The 21,862-nt window shown below is 40.9% G+C and overlaps 1 protein-coding gene and 1 long non-coding RNA gene across 2 annotated transcripts in view; both read left to right on the forward strand.

The window, feature by feature from the left end:
* The window catches only part of LOC121003609, a 34,863-nt gene extending 24,544 nt beyond the window's left edge, over nt 1-10,319 (forward strand). The window contains exon 3 of the long non-coding RNA XR_005779551.1: nt 10,098-10,319. This is a non-coding gene — a long non-coding RNA (uncharacterized LOC121003609). The remainder of the gene's footprint in view (nt 1-10,097) is intronic.
* Nucleotides 1-21,862, forward strand: part of LOC121003517 (zinc finger protein 208-like) — a 1,049,660-nt gene that overhangs the window by 724,739 nt on the left and 303,059 nt on the right. The window contains exon 10 of the mRNA XM_040435419.1: nt 10,329-11,488. Within this exon, the coding sequence (XP_040291353.1) occupies nt 10,329-11,488 (1,160 nt within the window). The remainder of the gene's footprint in view (nt 1-10,328; nt 11,489-21,862) is intronic.

Below are 21,862 nucleotides of genomic sequence, written 5' to 3' on the forward strand. Positions count from 1 at the left end.
GAACATCACAAGGAATTCTAGATAAAAAGGAACCAAAATACCTCAAAATATCCCATCCAGCCATTGCCCGATTCTACTACCTCCCCAAAATACATAAATCCCTATCCGACACCCCCGGCAGACCAATTATCTCAGGCATAGACTCCCTTACCTCCAATCTTTCAGAATACATTGACGGCATCCTTCAGAGATACGTTATCATGATCCCATCCCACCTTAAAGGCTCGGCACACCTCATCCAGAGCCTAGATGAAGTCACGTGGCAAGATGATTACATCTGGGCCACGCTAGATGTAACATCACTATACAGCAACATCATACATTCACTAGGCCTTAAAGCCACAAATACATATCTAGACAACCACACCATCATGACAGCTGTCCAAAAAAAATTCATTTTGAGATCCATAGAATTCATCCTAGACCACAATTATTTCACATATAAAGAAAAAATTTACATCCAAACCAAAGGAACAGCAGTGGGCACCAAATTTGCACCCTCCTATGCAAGCCTTTTCATGGGGGCTTTTGAGGACCAACACGGTCTACTAAAGCATCCCAACATCAAATTCTACAAAAGATATATCAGGAAAGGTTAAAGGACCTTAATATGTATAGCTTGGAAGAAAGAAGAGACAGAGGGGATATGATAGAAACTTTTAAATACATAAAGGGAATCAACTCGGTAAAGGAAGAGAGCATATTTAAAAGAAGAAAAACTACCACAAGAGGACACAGTTTTAAATTAGAGGGGCAAAGGTTTAAAAGTAATATAAGGAAGTATTACTTTACTGAGAGAGTAGTGGATGCATGGAATAGCCTTCCTGCAGAAGTGGTAGCTGCAAATACAGTGAAGGGGTTTAAGCATGCATGGGATAGGCATAAGGCCATCCTTCATATAAGATAGGGCCGGGGGCTGTCCATAGTATTCAGTATATTGGGCAGACTAGATGGGCCAAATGGTTCTTATCTGCCGACACATTCTATGTTTCTATGTTTCTATGTTTCATCTGGCAAGGAAACAATGAAGATCCTAAAACATTCGTACAAACTCTCAACCAGAACGATTGGAACATTAATCTCACACTAGAATCTGACCCAACAAACACAGTTTTCCTAGACCTTCACCTCAATAGCAAAGACAACATCATCTCCACCAGCACACATTTCAAAAACTTAGATGCCTATAGCTTCTTAGACTTCAACAGCTGTCATTACCACAAATGGAAAACTAACATACCCTTTAGCCAGATGAAAAGAATAAGACGCAACTGCACAAATACAGACACCATGAAAACACAAATAGAGACCCTAAGCCAAAGATTCCTGGAAAAAAGCTACCCCCCACAACTCATCAAAAATTTGAAAAAGAAAATTTCTCAAATACAGTTGCAAGAAAAAGTATGTGAACCCTTTGGAATTATATGGATTTCTGCACAAATTGGTCATAAAATGTGATCTGATCTTCATCTAAGTCACAACAATAGACAATCACAGTCTGCTTAAACTAATAACACACAACAAATTAAATGTTACCATGTTTTTATTGAACACACCATGTAAACATTCACAGTGCAGGTGGAAAAAGTATGTGAACCCCTAGACTAATGACATCTCCAAGAGCTAATTGGAGTGAGGTGTCAGCCATCTAGAGTCCAATCAATGAGATGAGTTTGGAGGTGTTGATTACAGCTGCCCTGCCCTATAAAAAACCCACACCAGTTCTGGGTTTGCTTTTCACAAGAAGCATTGCCTGATGTGAATAATGCCTCGCACAAAAGAGCTCTCAGAAGACCTACGATTAAGAATTGTTGACTTGCATAAAGCTGGAAAGGGTTATAAAAGTATCTCCAAAAGCCTTGCTGTTCATCAGTCCACGGTAAGACAAATTGTCTATAAATGGAGAAAGTTCAGCACTGCTGCTACTCTCCCTAGGAGTGGCCGTCCTGTAAAGATGACTGCAAGAGCACAGCGCAGACTGCTCAATGAGGTAAAGAGGAATCCTAGAGTGAGCTAAACACTTACAAAAGTCTCTGGCATATGCTAACATCCCTGTTAGCGAATCTACGATATGTAAAACACTAAACAAGAATGGATTTCATGGGAGGATACCACAGAGGAAGCCACTGCTGTCCAAAAAAAACATTGCTGCACGTTTACAGTTTGCACAAGAGCACCTGGATGTTCCACACCAGTACTGGCAAAATATTCTGTGGACAGATGAAACCAAAGTTGAGTTGTTTGGAAGAAACACACAACACTATGTGTGGAGAAAAAGAGGCACAGCACACCAACATCAAAACCTCATCCCAACTGTGAAGTATTGTGGTGGGGGCATCATGTTTTGGGCTGCTTTGTGAGTCAGGGTCTGGACGGATTGCTATCATCGAAGGAAAAATTAATTCCCAAGTTTATTAAGACATTTTGCAGGAGAACTTGAGGCCATCTGTCCACCAGCTGAAGCTCTACAGAAGATGGGTGTTGCAACAGGACAACGACCCAAAGCATAGAAGTAAATCAACAACAGAATGGCTTAAACAGAAGAAAATACGCCTTCTGGAGTGGCCCAGTCAGAGTCCTGACCTCGATTGAGATGCTGTGGCATGACCTCAAGAAAGCGATTTACACCAGACACCCCAAGCATATTGCTGAACTGAAGCAGTTCTGTAAAGAAGAATGGTCAAGAATTACTCCTGACCGTTGTGCACGTTTGATCTGCAACTACAGGAAACGTTTGGTTGAAGTTATTGCTGCCAAAGGAGGTTCAACCAGTTATTAAATCCAAGGGTTCACATACTTTTTCCACCTGCACTGTGAATATTTACATGGTGTGTTCAATAAAAACATGGTAACATTTAATTCTTTGTGTGTTATTAGTTTAAGCAGACTGTGATTGTCTATTGTTGTGACTTAGATGAAGATCAGATCACATTTTATGACCAAAAAATCACCAATCAGACATATTTTAACCAAACACTGGTCCGTACTACTCAAAGACCCCATACTAGGTAAAGAAATACCAAAAACACCAAGACTCACCTTCCGAAGAGCCAAAACCCTAAAAAACATTTTAGCCCCATCATGCCCAAACAAACACACCCCGAAAACAACGGAACACACAAAAAATAACAAACACCAGAATTCAAGGGATCTTCCAAATGCGGCACAAAAAAATGTAAATGCTGCCAAATTATAAAAACAGCAGAAAGAGAGATGGACATCCTACATCCTATAGGCAAAATATCATTCCAACAACAAATGACATGTGCAAGCAGAAACGTGATCTACCTACTTCAATGCCCCTGTAACATCTACTATGTAGGTCGAACCACACAAACGCTGAGAGAGTGGATGAATGAACACAGATCAAACATAAAAAGAAAAATCTCAACACACAGTGTATCGCGTCATTTCTCACTAGTGCATGAAGGCAACCCCCTCGATCTGAAAGTTATCCCCCTAGAGCAAACCCCTTCCTACCAACAACTCTGTAGGAAGGAAATGTTCTGGATTTTCAAACTTAACACCCTCACTCCGTTTGGCCTTAATGAAACACTAGAACACGCCAACTACTAATTATCAATTATCCCTACAATCACATCGAATACCCAAAAAAGACCCCCACTAATCCCCCCCCCCTTGCCATCACTTTATATTTCTCCCCAGTTTCTATCCTTTCCCATCCCTCAACATCCTATGTAAATACATGAACCACATACACCTCATTAGAATATATAAAAGCACATAAAAAATACTCAAATCACACAGATCATGATGTGGATGCACATATAACCCCCCCCCCTACTGATATCTTTCAGCCAATAGTCATGTACACCAATATCCAGACACCCCCATGATGTTAGGTAGAACAAATCCCAATATCGATTTTATATGCCCCATGTATATGCCCTATTATTTGCAATATCGATTTTATATGCCCCCAAAAAAGAAAAAACGAACCCAATGGTGAGGATTTTTATTAGAAAGATCAAGGTAAAGATACTTCTATCGGGTCCTTTGTGCCCCCTTATTGAAACTACCGCAAGTATAAAGATCAGAAGAATCAACATTGAAGATCGCAGTAACCGGAAGATTTGCATGCGTTCCAGCTTGGAACGCTATACCCAAATTCCGGACATGCGCACCGCCCACACAAAACAACTCCGGAAAGAGAGGAAAGAAACTAACAAGGCCGGACGCCGCGATGCGTTCCAGCCTGGAACGCACCGACTTCCGGCCATGCGCAATAGCGCAGCCGGACACTTCCTCTTCCGGCCGGCCAAACAGATCGGCTTCTGATGGTTTTTTCTCCCTGTGGGCGGTCCCCTGGTAGCTTTTGGCGCCCTTTTACTAGTTTTTGGCGCCCTTTTACCAATTAGGCGCCATTTTAACAATAAATTTAGAACATAATAAGGGTATAAATACCTGTGACCATAGACAGACAAAATATTGTTGATGAAGGGACGTGCCTGTCCCGAAACGCGTTGAGCCGGATTTTTACATGTACTGCAATAAAGACATTTGAAGAGAAGCACCCGTGTGATTGGCTGCCTTTATCCGTTAAAATTCTTGAAGCGATCCAGGCTGGGGGGGTGTTTGGTTTACAGGTGTATTATGCTTATCCTGGTAAACCGCCCCCCCTCGTGAAGTGAGTAAATAAGCCTACGATACTACAGTATTTTTATTATACACTGCTCAAAAAAATAAAGGGAACACTTAAACAACACAATGTAACTCCAAGTCAATCACACTTCTGTGAAATCAAACTATCCACTTAGGAAGCAAAACTGAGTGACAATCAATTTCACATGCTGTTGTGCAAATGGGATAGACAACAGGTGGAAATTATAGGCAATTAGCAAGACACCCCCAATAAAGGAGTGGTTCTGCAGGTGGACCACTTCTCAGTTCCTATGCTTCCTGGCTGATGTTTTGGTCACTTTTGAATGCTGCCGGTGCTTTCACTCTAGTGGTAGCATGAGACGGAGTCTACAACCCACACAAGTGGCTCAGGTAGTGCAGCTTATCCAGGATGGCACATCAATGCGAGCTGTGGCAAGAAGGTTTGCTGTGTCTGTCAGCGTAGTGTCCAGAGCATGGAGGCGCTACCAGGAGACAGGCCAATACATCAGGAGATGTGGAGGAGGCCGCAGGAGGGCAACAACCCAGCAGCAGGACCGCTACCTCCGCCTTTGTTCAAGGAAGAACAGGAGGAGCACTGCCAGAGCCCTGCAAAATGACCTCCAGCAGGCTCAAGATTGGCAAATTCGCCACTGGCGCCCTGTGCTCTTCACAGATCAAAGCAGGTTCAAACTGAGCACATGTGACAGACGTGACAGAGTCTGGAGACGCCGTGGAGAATGTTCTGCTGCCTGCAACATCCTCCAGCATGACCGGTTTGGCATTGGGTCAGTAATGGTGTGGGGTGGCATTTATTTGGAGGGCCGCACAGCCCTCCATGTGCTCGCCGGAGGTAGCCTGACTGCCATTAGGTACTGAGATGAGATCCTCAGACCCCTTGTGAGACCATATGCTGGTGCGGTTGGCCCTGGGTTCCTCCTAATGCAAGACAATGCTAGACCTCATGTGGCTGGAGTGTGTCAGCAGTTCCTGCAAGACAAAGGCATTGATGCTATGGACTGGCCCGCCCGTTCCCCAGACCTGAATCCAATTGAGCACATCTGGGACATCATGTCTCGCTCTATCCACCAACGTCACGTTGCACCACAGACTGTCCAGGAGTTGGCAGATGCTTTAGTCCAGGTCTGGGAGGAGATCCCTCAGGAGACCGTCCGCCACCTCATCAGGAGCATGCACAGGCGTTGTAGGGAGGTCATACAGGCACGTGGAGGCCACACACAGTACTGAGCCTCATTTTGACTTGTTTTAAGGACATTACATCAAAGTTGGATCAGCCTGTAGTGTGTTTTTCCACTTTAATTTTGAGTGTGACTCCAAATCCAGACCTCCATGGGTTGAAAAATTTAATTTCCATTTTTTTTTTTGTGTGTGATTTTGTTGTCAGCACATTCAACTATGTAAAGAACAAAGTATTTCAGAAGAATATTTAATTGATTCAGATCTAGGATGTGTTATTTTTGTGTTCCCTTTATTTTTTTGAGCAGTGTATGTACTTGTATCATTTTAAACAGATTTTACCTGTTTTATACAACCCATTCGGCCCACTACACCACACTATGTCGTGTATGACAGATTACAGTCTCTTAGGCACTTGAGACAGAATGTAATGTACTTATGCTCATCCATTCCGAATTTTTTCCTACCTTGCGTGTATATCTTTTTATATATATATATATATATATATTTTTATTTTTTTTTTATATATATTTTATATCTTATATATTATATTTTATATATTTTTTTTATATATATCCACACATCTTTTATTACACTCTTTTACAAACTTTAAGTTGATGTAAGATCCACTGTATACCTGAGCAGCTTGACACTGACCTACCACTATTGGCGCTAAAAAAGGTTTCTCCAAGAGCAGGCGAGACTGGGGTGGTACCATTACCCACCAGTTCCCCTAGTTCGGGATACTCTCATAGAATTAGAAACCTCAGACATGACTAGTCAGATACTGTATGTAGAAACCACCTGAAAGGTAGAGACCTAATGATGCTACTGGAAGGACTGGAAGTGAAAACAGTGCGATCAGAAATTCCTATAAGACACACAATGTATTCAGTGTGGAAAAAGATTAAACAGTTGAGAGAAATCACGGAATATACCTCAATATGGCCAAATCCAGTATTATCTGAATTTAAATCATTGTCAGGATTTGATGAGTGGAACGACAGAGGGGTGATAAGAATGGGTCACCTCCTGAAGGATGGAGTGTTCAGATCCTTCCCCAGTATTCAAGAAATACAGGTGAAACTCGAAAAATTGTAATATTGTGCAAAAGTCCATTTATTTCAGTAATGCAAATTAAAAGAAATTGCATTAATGCATCTTAAAATTAGAATTTTGTGAAAAGGCTCAATATTCTAGGCTCAAAGTGTCACACTCTAGTCAGCTAATTAATCCATACCCCCTGAGCAAAGGGTACCTCAAAATTGAGACTTTGGGGTTTCATAAGCTGTAAGCCATAATCATCCAAATTATAACAAATAAAGGCTTGAAATATCTCGCTTTGCATGTAATGAGTCTATCTCATATGTTATTTTTACCTTTTAAGTTGCATTACTGAAATAAATTAACCTTGCACGATATTCAAATTTTTCGAGTTTCACCTGTATATGGCATCCCTCACAGGCGCTTTTATCAATATCTGCAATTGCGTCATGCATATAATACGATGATTAAGAATGGTAGCGTAATGGCAAAAAGAAACGCAGCATTGCATCTGATTCTGGAGGGGAAAGAAGGGGGATAATATCTCTAACATATCGATTGATACTAGATAAGTACCTAGAATCTCACTCACTGACTAGAATGCATAAATGGGAGACAGATGTGGGCGAACTCACGAAAGAGCAATGGGCTGATATATTAGAGGTGGTGCCTGTGTCATCTTTGAGTGAAAGTGGAAAGCTTTCGCAATTATTTATTATCCATAGAGTGTACAAGACACCAGTGTTTTTACACCAAATTGGTCACAGATTAGATGCTAAGTGTCCTCGGTGTGATATAGAACCTGCAGACTTGATACACATGCTATGGAAATGTGCGGTCCTGACTGTATACTGGAGAGAGGTGACTGCTATCATACAAAAAGCATACTCCGTAAATATTCCACAAGACCCAAAAGTGTGTATCTTAGGCTATGTATCGGAATTGGGTACTGAACACGTGTTCAAACTGGCTATAGGCAGACTACTGTATGTGGCTAGGAAGCTGATAGCCTGTATCCAGTGCTGAGCTGAGTCTCCCACAATCGGGGAATTCAGGTGCAAAGTCAACACTATGATTGTATATAAAAAAGGCCATTTTCCAGAAAAGGGGCTGTCCCAGAAAATTTGAGAAATTATGGGAACCATGGCAGACACAAATGTGCATGGGTGCTATCTCAGGTAGAAGAAGCAGCTGATGCCGGAATGGAGGGTTGGGCGGTGGGGGGTGGGAGAAAGGGGGTAGTAGCTAAGAGTTTAAATAATAAGTATACATGACAGTTAACAACTAAGATACAATAAGACTCATGTTGAATCTTAATTATTGTTGCAAATCAATTTTATTGTATAATGTATTCTGTACATTTGTGTTGTACTCTCTTTTGGAATCCATAAAAAAATTATCTGATTTTTTTAAAAATTATTTGTTCCCTCTTCTGAATGATTCTTCAGAATTACACCTGAAATGTATTTCAAGAAATTGGTTCCTCTCTAGTGATATACTTTTCATAATCTTTGGATGGTGTGTACAGTATATATGAGTCGTAAGCACTTAAAGGGATTGCCTCGTCTGAGACAATAGGGGCATCTCACTAGGATATGCCCCCATTGTCTAATAGGTGCGGGTCCAACTTCTGGGACCCACACCTACATTATATCGAGAACAGAGCTGGCCAAAGTGGTGGCTGGAGGACTCTGGTCCGGCCACCACAACCTGGCTTGGCTATTTCCGTCAGGCCCTGAAAACAGTGGCTGGTCATGCACAGTGCACTCCCATTTACTTCTATGGGGAGAGCGCTTGGTGGTGGCCGGACCAGAGTCCTCCAGCCACCACTTTGGCCAGCTCTGTTCTCGATATACTGTAGGTGTGGGTCCCAGCGGTGGGACCCGCACCTACCAGACAATAGGGGCATATCCTAGCGAATTGCCCCCATTGTCTCAGATGAGACAACCCCTTTAATATAAATTCACGAAAAAAGGAAGATGTTATGGTGTGGGCCATGCAGTTTGTTTACTTGACAGTGACAGGACTGAGATTTGGAGAGACCTCAGTGTGCACAGTGTCCTAGCTGCAGTGATGATGTTCGGGTCACAGGATTATTTTTTGGCGCTATATGTAGTTTGTGTAATCAAAAAAGGCAGCAGGATAAGACTACATTCACACACAGTGAAAAATGGTACACAGCTGATTTTAGAATTGAAGTCAATGGCGCCATTCATGTGGCCATTATTTTTTAAGGCGAGTGAATAGTGGTTGTGAAAAATAGGACATGTCCTATTTGTGGCCGTTTTCACTGCCAGATGGACCCCGTGTAAATCAATAGGACTATTTTTAATGGCCATTTAGACAGGAGTGCATCCATGTAATGGCCGTTTATTTTGGGTACACTAGTGGAAAATAGCCTTTTAGGGGTTAAAATAAATATAAATTGCCTTATCAGCTTGCACACACAAGGCACTCTCACTTGGTGCGGAAGGACCTGTGCTACCAACTTGATGACATCACCATGCTCTCCCAGCATTAATGCTTAGGAGCTCATGGGGACATCATCCCACTGAGAGTGTAGGTCCTTTAGCACCAAATAAAGAGTGACTTTTCTCTACGCGTGCAAGTGGATGAGAGGAGATTTTTTTTCCCCATAAAAACAAAACCCTGCACATTATTAATTATATTACTGATGGGGGCCACCCTGGGGGACATTATTACTAACTGGGGCCACTATGGGTGGACATTATGTATACTGCAGGGATTGGTAATTAAATAAAAAGCAAATAAAAATCATCTAAATCATCCTCAAATATTGGCCACTAAAAATTTATGCAAAACATCCAGACGACTAAGAAAGGGATGCAAAAAATGGTTGAAAAATGGCCATGAAAAACTGAGTGTGTCCGTTTTTTATGGCCTTTTTTTCACGTGTGAATGTAGCCTTAAGAGGTCATACAAAAAAGTCTCACCACTGAACACCAGATATTTCCTACCTGCCTGTGAATAAAGACCCCAAGATATCCTGAGCCAGGTGACTAACGCCTCATATTATCAATAGTAATTATATCTAAAGGAAACAAACATGTTGAGGAGCTCCCCAATGGTCAGTGACAGTACTGTGCTTCCTACTGTCCATTCTACTCTCCTCCCTCCGAGTCCAGACGCTGTATCTGTCATCCACTATAGCCCAGGTCTTATTCTCATTATAAAATTTCAATGCAATTGAATAAAATGTGTTTTATTCTTGGCAGATGACTGTACCAGGAACTCAGAGAAACATCTGATATCTTTAGATTTTGAAGTAGATGATTGTGGTATCACACAAGTTACATTTGAAGAGCATGCCAATATCCAAGATATACCTTCATCCAATCACGGCAACAATGCATCATTTGATCCTTTTAAACAGGTCCGATCTTCTGATTCATCACAGACTGAAACAAAGAATAAAAGTCACAAAAAAGGTGTTAAACATCAAACAGCTCACGCAAGAGGGAAGCCATTTTCATGTTCAGAATGTGGAAAATGTTTTAACCATAAATCATATCTGGTTATACATCAGAGAATTCACACAGGAGAGAAGCCATTTTCATGTTCAGAATGTGGAAAATGTTTTAACAATAAATCAGATCTTGTTATACATCAGAGAATTCACACAGGCGAGAAGCCATTTTCATGTTCAGAATGTGGGAAATGTTTTAACCATAAATCACATCTGGTTATACATCAGCGAATTCACACAGGAGAGAAGCCATTTTCATGTTCAGAATGTGGAAAATGTGTTAACAATAAATCAGATCTTGTTATACATCAGAGAATTCACACAGGCGAGAAGCCATTTTCATGTTCAGAATGTGGAAAATGTTTTAACAATAAATCACATCTTGTTATACATCAGAGAATTCACACAGGGGTGAAGCCATTTTCATGTTCAGAATGTGGGAAATGTTTTAACCGTAAATCACAGCTTGTTGTACATCAGAGAATTCACACAGGGGTGAAGCCATTTTCATGTTCAGAATGTGAGAAATGTTTTAACCAAAAATCGTATCTTGTTGTACATCAGAGAATTCACACGGGGGAGAAGCCATTTTCATGTTCAGAATGTGGGAAATGTTTTAAGAGTAAATCAGATCTCTTTATACATCACAGAATTCACACAGGGGAGAAGCCATTTTCATGTTCAGATTGTGGGAAATGTTTTAAACAAAAATCAGATCTTTTTATACATCAGAGAATTCACACAGGGGAGAAGCCATTTTCATGTTCAGAATGTGGGAAATGTTTTAACAGTAAATCAGTTCTTGTTAAACATCAAAGAATTCACACAGGGGAGAAGCCATATTCATGTTCAGAATGTGGGACATGTTTTAACCGTAAATCATATCTTGTTGTACATCAGAGAATTCACACAGGGGAGAAGCCATTTTTATGTTCAGAATGTGGAAAATGTTTTAACCATAAATCGGATCTTGTTGTACATCAGAGAATTCACACAGGGGAGAAGCCATTTTTATGTTCAGAATGTGGGAAATGTTTTAACCGTAAATCAGCTCTTGTTGAACATCAGAGAATTCACACAAGGGAGAAGACATTTTTATGTTCAGAATGTGATATGTATTTCAACCATAAATCATCTCTTGTTAAACATCAAAAAACCCACATATAAGAGAATTCATCTTCATGCTTAACCCCTTAGTGACCTCCCTTATGTGTTTTTATGGTGGTCACTAACTGGCTTCATTCCTTCAGATACTCCTTTTTGCAGGGAGATAAAACAGCGCCTTGCTTTCAGTTACCAGAGGTAGCTGAGGGCTTGGAGAGATGATTGGGAGCGCTGTGAGAGCTCCCCAAACAAACATAGTTTTCTGTATTAACCCCTTAAGGACACATGACGTATCGGTACGGCATGTTTCCCGAGTCCTTAAGGACACATGACGTACCGGTACGTCATGTGTTGTTCCGATCACTGCCGCCCGGCCGGCTGTGATCGGAACAAGGTGCCTGCTCAAATCATTGAGCAGGCACCTTGGCTAAACGCGCGATCGCAACAAACCACAGGTCAATTCAGACCTGCGGTTTGTTTTCGATTTCTGCAGTTTCTGATCCCCGCGGTCCCTGACTGTGGCGATCAGAAACTTTAGTGTGGCGAAAATATATATTTATCACCCCCCCCCCTGCACCTTTGAATGATTTTAGCCCGGCGGGAGGTGCAGGGGGGGGCTTGCGGGCGGTGCGGGAGGAGGGCGGTGCGGCAGGTGGGATCGCGAATAATCGTTGGTGTACAGTGGGTATACCAGGGTGCCAGCACATTGCTGACACCCTGGTATAAATGGCTGACATCGGTGATGCGATGTCAGCCGTTTAACCCTTTCCATACAGCGGTCCGTACGGACCTCTGTATGGAAAAAGTTAACAGTAAGAGGGAGTTTCCTCCCTCTCCGATCGGGGGGCTGCTGTGCCTTTGCAGCCCCCCGATGGGAGAGGGAGAGAGCTCCCAGACAGCCCCCCGCCAGCCCCGTCCTCACCCTTCCCAGTCTGCGAAGTTGTGGCAGACGGGGAAGGTTCCCATGGCAACAGGACGCCTTCTCAGGCGTCCTGCTGTCCATGGTGCTGAACAGATCTGTGCTGAAGGCATATATCTGTTCAGTGTAAGTAAAATACAGTGCAGTACCCTATATATTGTACTGTACTGTATTATACAGACATCAGACCCACTGGATCTTCAAGAACCAAGTGGGTCTGGGTAAAAAAAAAAGTAAAAAAAAGTGAAAAAAAAAGTAAAAATAAAAAAACACATTTATCACTGATTAAAAATGAAAAAAATAAAATTCCCTACACATGTTTGGTATCGCCGTGTCCGTAACGACCTGATCTATAAAACGGTCATGTTACTTTACCCGAACGGTGAACGCCATAAAAATTAAAAATATGATAAAAACTATGATGAAATTGAAATTTTGCCCACCTTACTTCCCAAAAAAAGGTAATAAAAGTGATAAAAAAAGTTGCATGTACGCCAAAATTGTAACAATCAAACCGTCATCTCATCCCGCAAAAAATGAGACCCTACTTAAGATAATCGCCCAAAAACTGAAAAAACTATGGCTCTTAGACTATGGAAACACAAAAAAATCATTTTTTTTGTTTCAAAAGGAAATCATTGTGTAAAACTTACATAAATTAAAAAAAAGTATACATATTAGGTATCGCCGGGTCCGTATCGACCGACTCTATAAAAATATCACATAACCTAACCCCTCAGATGACCACCGTAAAAAAATAAAAATAAAAACGGTGTAAAAAAAGCCATTTTTGTCATCTTGCGTCACAAAAAGTGTAATAGCAAGCGATCAAAAAGTCATATGCACCCCAAAATAGTTCAAATCAAACTGTCATCTCATCCCACAAAAAATGAGACCCTACTTAAGATAATCGCCCTAAAATTGAAAAAAACTATGGCTCTTAGACTATGGAGACACTAAAACTTTTTTTTGTTTTAAAAATGAAATCATTGGGTAAAACTTACATAAATTAAAAAAATTGAATACATATTAGGTATCGCCGCGTCCGTGACAACCTGCTCTATGAAATTACCACATGATCTAACCTGTCAGATGAATGTTGTAAATAACAAAAAAAAAAAGGTGCCATAAAAGCTATTTCTTGTTACCTTGCCGCACAAAAAGTGTAATATAGAGCAACCAAAAATCATATGTACCCTAAACTAGTACCAACAAAACTGCCACCCTATCCCGTAGTTTCTAAAATGGGGTCACTTTTCTGGAGTTTCTACTCTAGGGGTGCATCAGGGGGGCTTCAAATGGGACATGGTTTAAAAAAAAACAGTCTAGCAAAACCTGCCTTCCAAAAACCGTATGGCATTCCTTTCCTTCTGTGCCCTGCCGTGTGCCCGTACAGCATTTTACAATCACATATGGGGTGTTTCTGTAAACTACATAATCAGGGCCATAAATAATGAGTTTTGTTTGGCTGTTAACCCTTGCTTTGTAACTGGAAAAAAAATATTAAAATGGAAAATCTGCCAAAAAAGTGAAATTTTGAAATTGTATCTCTATTTTCCATTAAATCTTGTGCAACACCTAAAGGGTTAACAAAGTTTGTAAAATCAGTTTTGAATACCTTGAGGGGTGTAGTTTCTTAGATGGGGTCACTTTTATGGAGTTTCTACTCTAGGGGTGCATCAGGGGGCTTCAAATGGGACATGGTGTCAAAAAAAAAGTCCAGCAAAATCTGCCTTCCAAAAACCAAACGGCGCACCTTTCACTCTACGCCCTGCTGTGTGGCCGTACAGTAGTTTACGGCCACATATTGGGTGTTTCTGTAAACAGCAGAGTCAGGGCAATAAAGATACAGTCTTGTTTGGCTGTTAACCCTTGCTTTGTTAGTGGAAAAAATGGGTTAATATGGAAAATTAGGCACATTTTATCCCCATTTGCCAATAACTCTTGTGCAACACCTAAAGGGTTAACGAAGTTTGTCAAATCAGTTTTGAATACCTTGAGGGGTGTAGTTTATATAATGGGGTCATTTTTGGGTGGTTTCCATTATGTAAGTCTCGCAAAGTGACTTCAGAGCTGTAGTGGTCCCTATAAATTGGGTTTTTGTAAATTTCTGAAAAATTTCAAGATTTGCTTCTAAACTTCTAAGCCTTGTAACATCCCCAAAAAATAAAATATCATTCCCAAAATAATTCAAACATGAAGTAGACATATGGGGAATGGTAAGTCATCACAATTTTTGGGGGTATTACTATGTATTACAGAAGTAGAGAAACTGAAACTTTGATATTTGCTAATTTTTCAAAATTTTTGGTAAATTAGGTATTTTTTTAAGCAAAAAAAAGATTTTTTTGACTTCATTTTACCAGTGTCATGAAGTACAATATGTGACGAAAAAACTATCTCAGAATGGCCTGGATAAGTCAAAGTGTTTTAAAGTTATCACCACTTAAAGTGACACTGGTCAGATTTGCAAAAAATGGCCTGGTCCTTAAGGTGAAATAAGGCTGTGTCCTTAAGGGGTTAAATGAATATTAGTAATCAAAGGACAGATCCAGTTAAAAGTGAAACAAAGTTTTTTTTAATATAAACATCTCCTCTAAACACAAATGTTTGGTGAGAGGGAAAAAAAAAAAAACTGTTTCCCAAAGTTACTACCCTGCCTGTGATGGGTATGGGGACCCTCCATTCCGGTAAGACTATGGGGACCCTCCATTCCGGTAAGACTGCAAATACAGGGCCTATACGTGAAAGTCCAAAAAGTACAGCTGAATTCCCACAAGAGCTGGTGTCCAGACATGTGGAAAAAGGGGCGTCATTCACACTTGTAAAAGGCCAGTTATTTGCAGTCAAGTGTAATCACAGATAGGATGTAACATAGTAACATAATTTATGAGGCTGAAAAAATACATCTGTCCATCCAATTCAGCCTGTTATCTTGCAAGTTGATCCAGAAGAAGGCAAAAAGAAACTGTGAGGTAGAAGCCAATTTTCCCCACTTTAGGAGGAAAAAATTGTTCCCGACTCCAATCAGAATAACTCCCTGGATCAACAACCCATCTCTAATAGCTATAGCCTGTAATATTATTACACTCCAGAAATACATCTAGGCCCCTCTTGAACTCTTTTAATGAACTCCCCATCACCATGTCCTCAGGCAGAGAGTTCCATAGTCTCACTGCTCTTACCGTAAAGAATCCCCTTTGTACAAACCTTCTTTCTTCCAGACGCAGTGGATGTCACCTGGTCACAGTTACAATCCTGGGGATAAATAGATTATGGGAGAGATCTCTGTATTGACCCCTGATATATTTATTCATGGTAATTAGATCTCCCCTCCTCTCAACCCTCTTCAGCTCTGCTATGTCTGTTTTGTTCACAGGAGCCCAGAACTGAAAACAGTACTCCATGTGTGTTCTGACTAGTGGCTTGTAAAGTGGCACGACTGTGCTCTTATCATGGGCATCTATGCCCCTTTTGATGCAACCCATTATCTAATTGCCCTTAACAGCAGCTGCCTGACACTGGTTTCTACAGCTTAGTTTGCTGTTCACTAAAATTCCTAGGTCCTTTTCCATGTCAGTGTTACCCAGTGTTTTACCATTTAGTATGTACTGGTGACTTGCATTATTCCTTCCCATGTGTTAAACCTCATCTGCCACTTATCTGCCCAAGCCTCCAATCTATCCAGATCCCTTTGTAGCAGTATACTATCCTCTTCCATTTTAATTACTTTACACAGTTTAGGGTCATCTGCAAAATTGTATATTTTACTGTGCAAGCCTTCTAAGATCATTAATAAATATATTGAAGAGAATAGGGCCTAATACTGACCCCTGAGGTACCCCACTAGTGACAGTGACCCAATCTGAGTGTGTACCATTAATAACCACCCTCTGTTTTCTATCACTGAGCCAGTTACCCACATGCAGACATTTTCTCCCAGTCCAAGCATTCTCATTTTATATACCAACCTTTTATGTGGTACAGTGTCAAATGCTTTGGAGAAGTCCAGATATACGACATCGATTGATTCGCCGCTGCCCAGTCTACAACTTACCTCCTCATAGAAACTGATTAAATTAGTTTGACATGACCCCTCATGAAGCCATGCTGATATGGCGTTATTTGCTTATTTTCATTGAGGTACTCCAAGATAGCATCTCTTAGGCCTCTTTCACACGGGCGTTGCGGAAAAATGTGCGGGTGCGTTGCGGGAACACCCGCAATTTTTCCGCGCGAGTGCAAAACATTGTAATGCGTTTTGCACTCGTGTGAGGAAAAACGCGCATGTTTGGTACCCAAAGCCGAACTTCTTCACAGAAGTTCGGGCTTGGGATCAATGTTCTGTAGATTGTATTATTTTCCCTTATAACATAGTTATAAGGGAAAAAAATAGCATTCTGGATACAGAATGGATAGTTAAATAGCGCTGGAGGGGTTAAAAAAATAAATAAAATTTTTAACTCACCTTAATCCACTTGACCGCGGAGCCCGGCTTCTCCTTCTGTCAACTTTCTTTAGGACCTGGGTAAAGGACCTGTGGTGACGTCACTCCGGTCATCACATGATCCATCACATGATTCATCACCATGGTAAAAGATCATGTGATTACCGGAGGGACTTCACCACAGGTCCTTTACCCAGGTCCTAAAGAAAGTTGACAGAAGGAGAAGCCGGGCTCCGCGGTCAAGTGGATTAAGGTGAGTTAAATTTTTATTTGATTTTTTTAACCCCTCCAGCGCTATTTTACTATGCATTCTGTATTCATAATGCTGCTATTTTCCCTTATAACCATGTTATAAGGGGAAATAATAATGATCGGGTCTCCACCCTGATCGTCTCCTAGCAACCGTGCGTGAAAATCGCACCGCATCCGCACTTGCTTGCGGATGCTTGCGATTTTCACGCAACCCCATTCACTTCTATGGGGCCTGCGTTGCGTGAATATAGAGCATGCTGCGATTTTCACGCCACTCACAAGTGATGCGTGAAAATCACCGCTCATGTGAACGGCCCAATAGAAATGAATGGGTCGGTATTCAGTGCGGGTGCAATGCGTTCAACTCACGCATCGCATCCGCGCGGAATACTCGCCCGTGTGAAAGGGGCCTTAGAAAACCTTCAAACAGTTTACCAATGACAGATTTTAAACTTACCGGCCTATAGTTTCTGGGCTCTGTTTTTGGACCCTTTTTGAATATTAGCACGACATTTGCTTTGTGCCTTAAATATCAGAAATAAGGGTCTGGCTATGACATTACCTAATTCTCTTAGGAATACGGTGGTGTCTGCCATCTGGTCCCAGCAATTTGTCTATTTTAATCTTTTTAAGAGGCCGCTGTACTTCTTCCGGAGTCAGACAGGGAAATTTTAATGGGGAATTTACTTTTACATTCTGCATTTTATCTGACAGTTTATTTTCTTGAGTGAATACAGTGGAGAAGAAAATATTTAATAGCTTTGCTTTTTCCTCATCGCTCTCTGCAACTCCCCCCTTATTATTCTGTAAAGGGCCGACACCTTCAGATTTATACTTTTTACCATATAATTGAAAAAAATTGTAGGGTTACTTTTACTCTCTTTGGCAATGAATCTCTCTGTCTCTAGTTTGGCTGCTTTTATTTGACTTTTACATATTATATTTTTTTCCTTGTATTTTTTGAATGCTTCCGCGCTACCCTCCTGTCTATTGGTTAATACTAAGTCCAGTATGTCCGTCCCTCTAGTTAGGTCCTGAACTACAGTTGTGTTCCAAATTATTCAACCCCTAATGCTGTAAAGGGTTTTAGGGAATTTAGTGTACATTTGTAATTGTGTTCAGAATGAAATCTTACAAGGACTTTTTAAAGAACCAAATGCAACTAAAATGACATCAATTGTTTTTGTAATACAGAATTAAATGTTTTTTTTGTGATTTCTTCATTGACACAATTATTCAACCCCTTAAAGACTACCACTCTTAAGAACAGAGGTTCATTCAAGTGTTTTCGATCAGGTATTGAAAACACCTGTGGATGTCAAGGAGCAGCAATCAAGCATAATAAGCACCAATTAGGCAGATTTAAAAGGACTGTGATACTCAGCTCCTTCTAGACATTTACTGGTGTGTTTACAAACATGGTGAAGTCAAAAGAATGGTCCAGGAAGACGAGAAGAGCTGATTTCTCTTCACAGGAAAGGCAATGTCTATAAGAAGATTGCAAAGATGTTAAACATACCAAGAGACACCATAGGAAGCATCATTCGCTAATTCAAGGCAAAGGGCACTGTTGAAACGGTACCTGGTCGTGGCAGAAAGAAGATGCTGACTTCGACTGCTGTGTGCTACCTGAGGTGCAAAGTAGAGAAAAGTCCCTGTGTGACTGCTGACGAACTGAAAAAATATTTGTCAGATGTGGGTACTGAAGTTTCAGCTCAGACAATAAGGTGCACACTGCGTAATGAAGGCCTCCATGCCAGAACTCCCAGGCGCACCCCCTTGCTGCCTCCAAAGAATAAGAAGAGTCGACTGCAGTATGCCAAAAGTCATGTGGACAAACCACAAAAGTTTTGGGATAGTGTTCTGTGGACTGATGAAACAAAATTAGAACTGTTTGGGCCCATAGATCAACGCTATGTTTGGAGGAGGAAGAACAAGGCCTATGAAGAAAAGAACACCTTGCCTACTGTGAAGCATGGCGGGGGGTCAATCATGCTTTGGGGCTGTTTTGCTTCTACAGCTACAGGGAAGCTTCAGCGTGTGCAAGGTACCATGAATTCTCTTCAGTACCAGGAGATATTGGATGGAAATGTGATGCAGTCCATCACAAACCTGAGGCTTGGGAGACGTTGGACCTTTCAACAGGACAATGATCCCAAGCATACCTCCAAGTCCACTAGAGCATGGTTGCAGATTAAAGGCTGGAACATTTTGAAGTGGCCATCGCAGTCACCAGACTTAAATCCGATTGAGAACCTCTGGTGGAACTTAAAGAAAGCAGTTGCAGCGCGCAAGCCTAAGAATGTGACTGAACTGGAGGCTTTTGCCCATGAAGAATGGGCGAAGATACCCGTAGATCGCTGCATAACACTTGTGTCAAGCTATGCTTCACGTTTAAAAGCTGTTATAACTGGAAAAGGATGTTGTACTAAGTACTAAGATTGAATGTCACTTGGGGGTTGAATAAAACTGATAATGATGTGAGCACAGAAAAGACATTTGTGGTTATTTCATTATAAATGTTATGTTATATTTGTCTGACTTACAAGTGCCTCTTTGATTTAATTGTAAACAAGATGACTGAAATGATCAAAATCAATGTCAAACTGGCCAAAACACTCAATTTCAGTGGGGGTTGAATAATTTTGAACACAACTGTAGTTGGGAAAGGTGTTTCCTTTATGAGATGTACAGGTTTCAGTTTTCCAGTCTATATCTGGGTAGTTGAAGTCCCCCATAATAACGACCTCATTAAGATTTTCCGCCTCATCTATCTCATTTAGTAGTAGATTTTCTGTGGACTCTGGTATATTAGGTGGTTTGTAATAAACTCCTTTTAGTATTTTATTATTGGGTTTTTTTCTCCATGTATTTCTACCCACAGTGACTCCACATATTTATGTCCCTCACTTATATCTTCACGGACTGTGGGCTTTAGACAGGACTTTACATACAGGCAGACCCCTCCCCCTCTCCGGTTTTGGCGATTCTTTCTAAACAGACTGTAACCCTGTACATTAACCGCCCAGTCATAGCTATCATCCAGCCATGTGTCAGTTATTCCCACTATGTCATAGTCCTCCTCACACATCACTAATTCCAGTTCCCCAGTTTTATTAGTCAGGCTTTTCTACTCCCTCCTTTCATTCCTCCCCCAGTTCTATTACCTTGCCCCAGGTCTCTATATGCAGTATCTTCCCCTCCTATAATGAGATTCTTGAGCCACTTGTTAACCTCCCTAATCTCCTGCTGCCTTTCTTGTGTGGCTCGTGGTACAGGTAGTATTTTGGAAAACACTGCGTTTGAGGTTTTTGCCCTAAGCTTGTGACCTAAATCCATAAAATCATTTTTAAGGACGCTCCACCTACCTCTGAGCATGGGACAGCACAGGGGTAGTAATAGAGAGAGAGGCTACCACTGATGCGAGTATGCCTGTCTGCGTGACACATCATAAATCTATGGGAGTAGTGTATCTTTAAACCATACCTGGTGAAGCACAAAACCAGGGCCTGATATAAAAGGATAACAATCTGCCTATTCCAGCCCCGGTCTGTTCTATCCATCCCTATAAGTATTTGTAACATAAAAAATAAACAACATCAGCTCTGGTCTTACTGGGCATATTTCATGTGGAAGTTCTCCCAAAAAGTGACCCAGGCTAGGATTGCCTAATTACATAGAAGCCATTACTCGTCTTCCTAGAGAAATATCTTCTTAATCTGCACACCCTGACCAAAATGTACCTGTAGATAAATCCAACAAGTGGGGTCCCCGCCACTCCTGTATTTGTAGAAGTCATGTGGTTCACTCATCTCACATGAATTTACCAGCGGGGGAATCCTTGATTATTTTTTATTGCATGTCTCACCAGCTCTGGATTGTTTAGTTTTATAATTGTAGATGACATGACATAAAATATATTCATTGGATATGTTGCATTTGTGACCATTATGAGTTAAGAAATTTGAGTTAAGAGTTTGTATGTTAACCCTGCTACATCTGTACTTCTAGAAATAATGACGATAGCTTGGATGGGGAGGGTGGTGGTGATCCTCTACTGTTCTCATGGATGTTTTTGGACGCTGCCACTTAATATATTCTGTCGGTGATTGCTTGTTTTGTGATCATAGTGGTTTTTACCTCCGTTATGCCGCACAAGCATCACTTGCCACATTTGGATGCCCCAGTTATAAAGATAATTGCAAAACAAAAAAAAATGTGTAAATGTCCCACCTGCCAAAATGTATTTTAAAAGTATCAAAATATATTATAAAATACAAGGGAAAATAAAATAGAAAAACAGTCCACACCTGCCAAAACCGTCAGCATAGTCTGCCTTTTCACATGAAACAAAAAAAACTATTAAAATTACCAAAACAGGGAACCGGGTGTCAGTTTGCATATTTAAAGAATAAACAGCTGGAGTTTGAAATAAAATGACTTTTCCCCCCCAAATAAAACAAAAAAATATTTAAAAAAAAATCTCTAAAAACATATTAATGACATGTAAAAGCAATAGCAAAAATGGTGGGTTGCACAAGAAGCAAAAATAATGCTTGGACCATTAAACCGCCCCATGCTCTAAATTACTATAATGCGTCTGTCATTAAAGGGGTTTTCCAGTAATGTGAAATCAATGGCCTGTTGTCAGGATAGGCCATAAGGATCAGATAGGTGGGGGGTCTGACACCTGGCACCCCCACCAATCAGCTGGTCTACTGTAGCTCTGGCACCAGAACTCTATAGAGCCATCCATTGTGCATTAGACAGAGGTGGTGACCAATCTCTTCAG

The sequence above is a fragment of the Bufo bufo genome, chromosome 6 (assembly GCF_905171765.1).
Source record: "Bufo bufo chromosome 6, aBufBuf1.1, whole genome shotgun sequence".
Taxonomy (NCBI): Eukaryota; Metazoa; Chordata; class Amphibia; order Anura; family Bufonidae; genus Bufo; species Bufo bufo.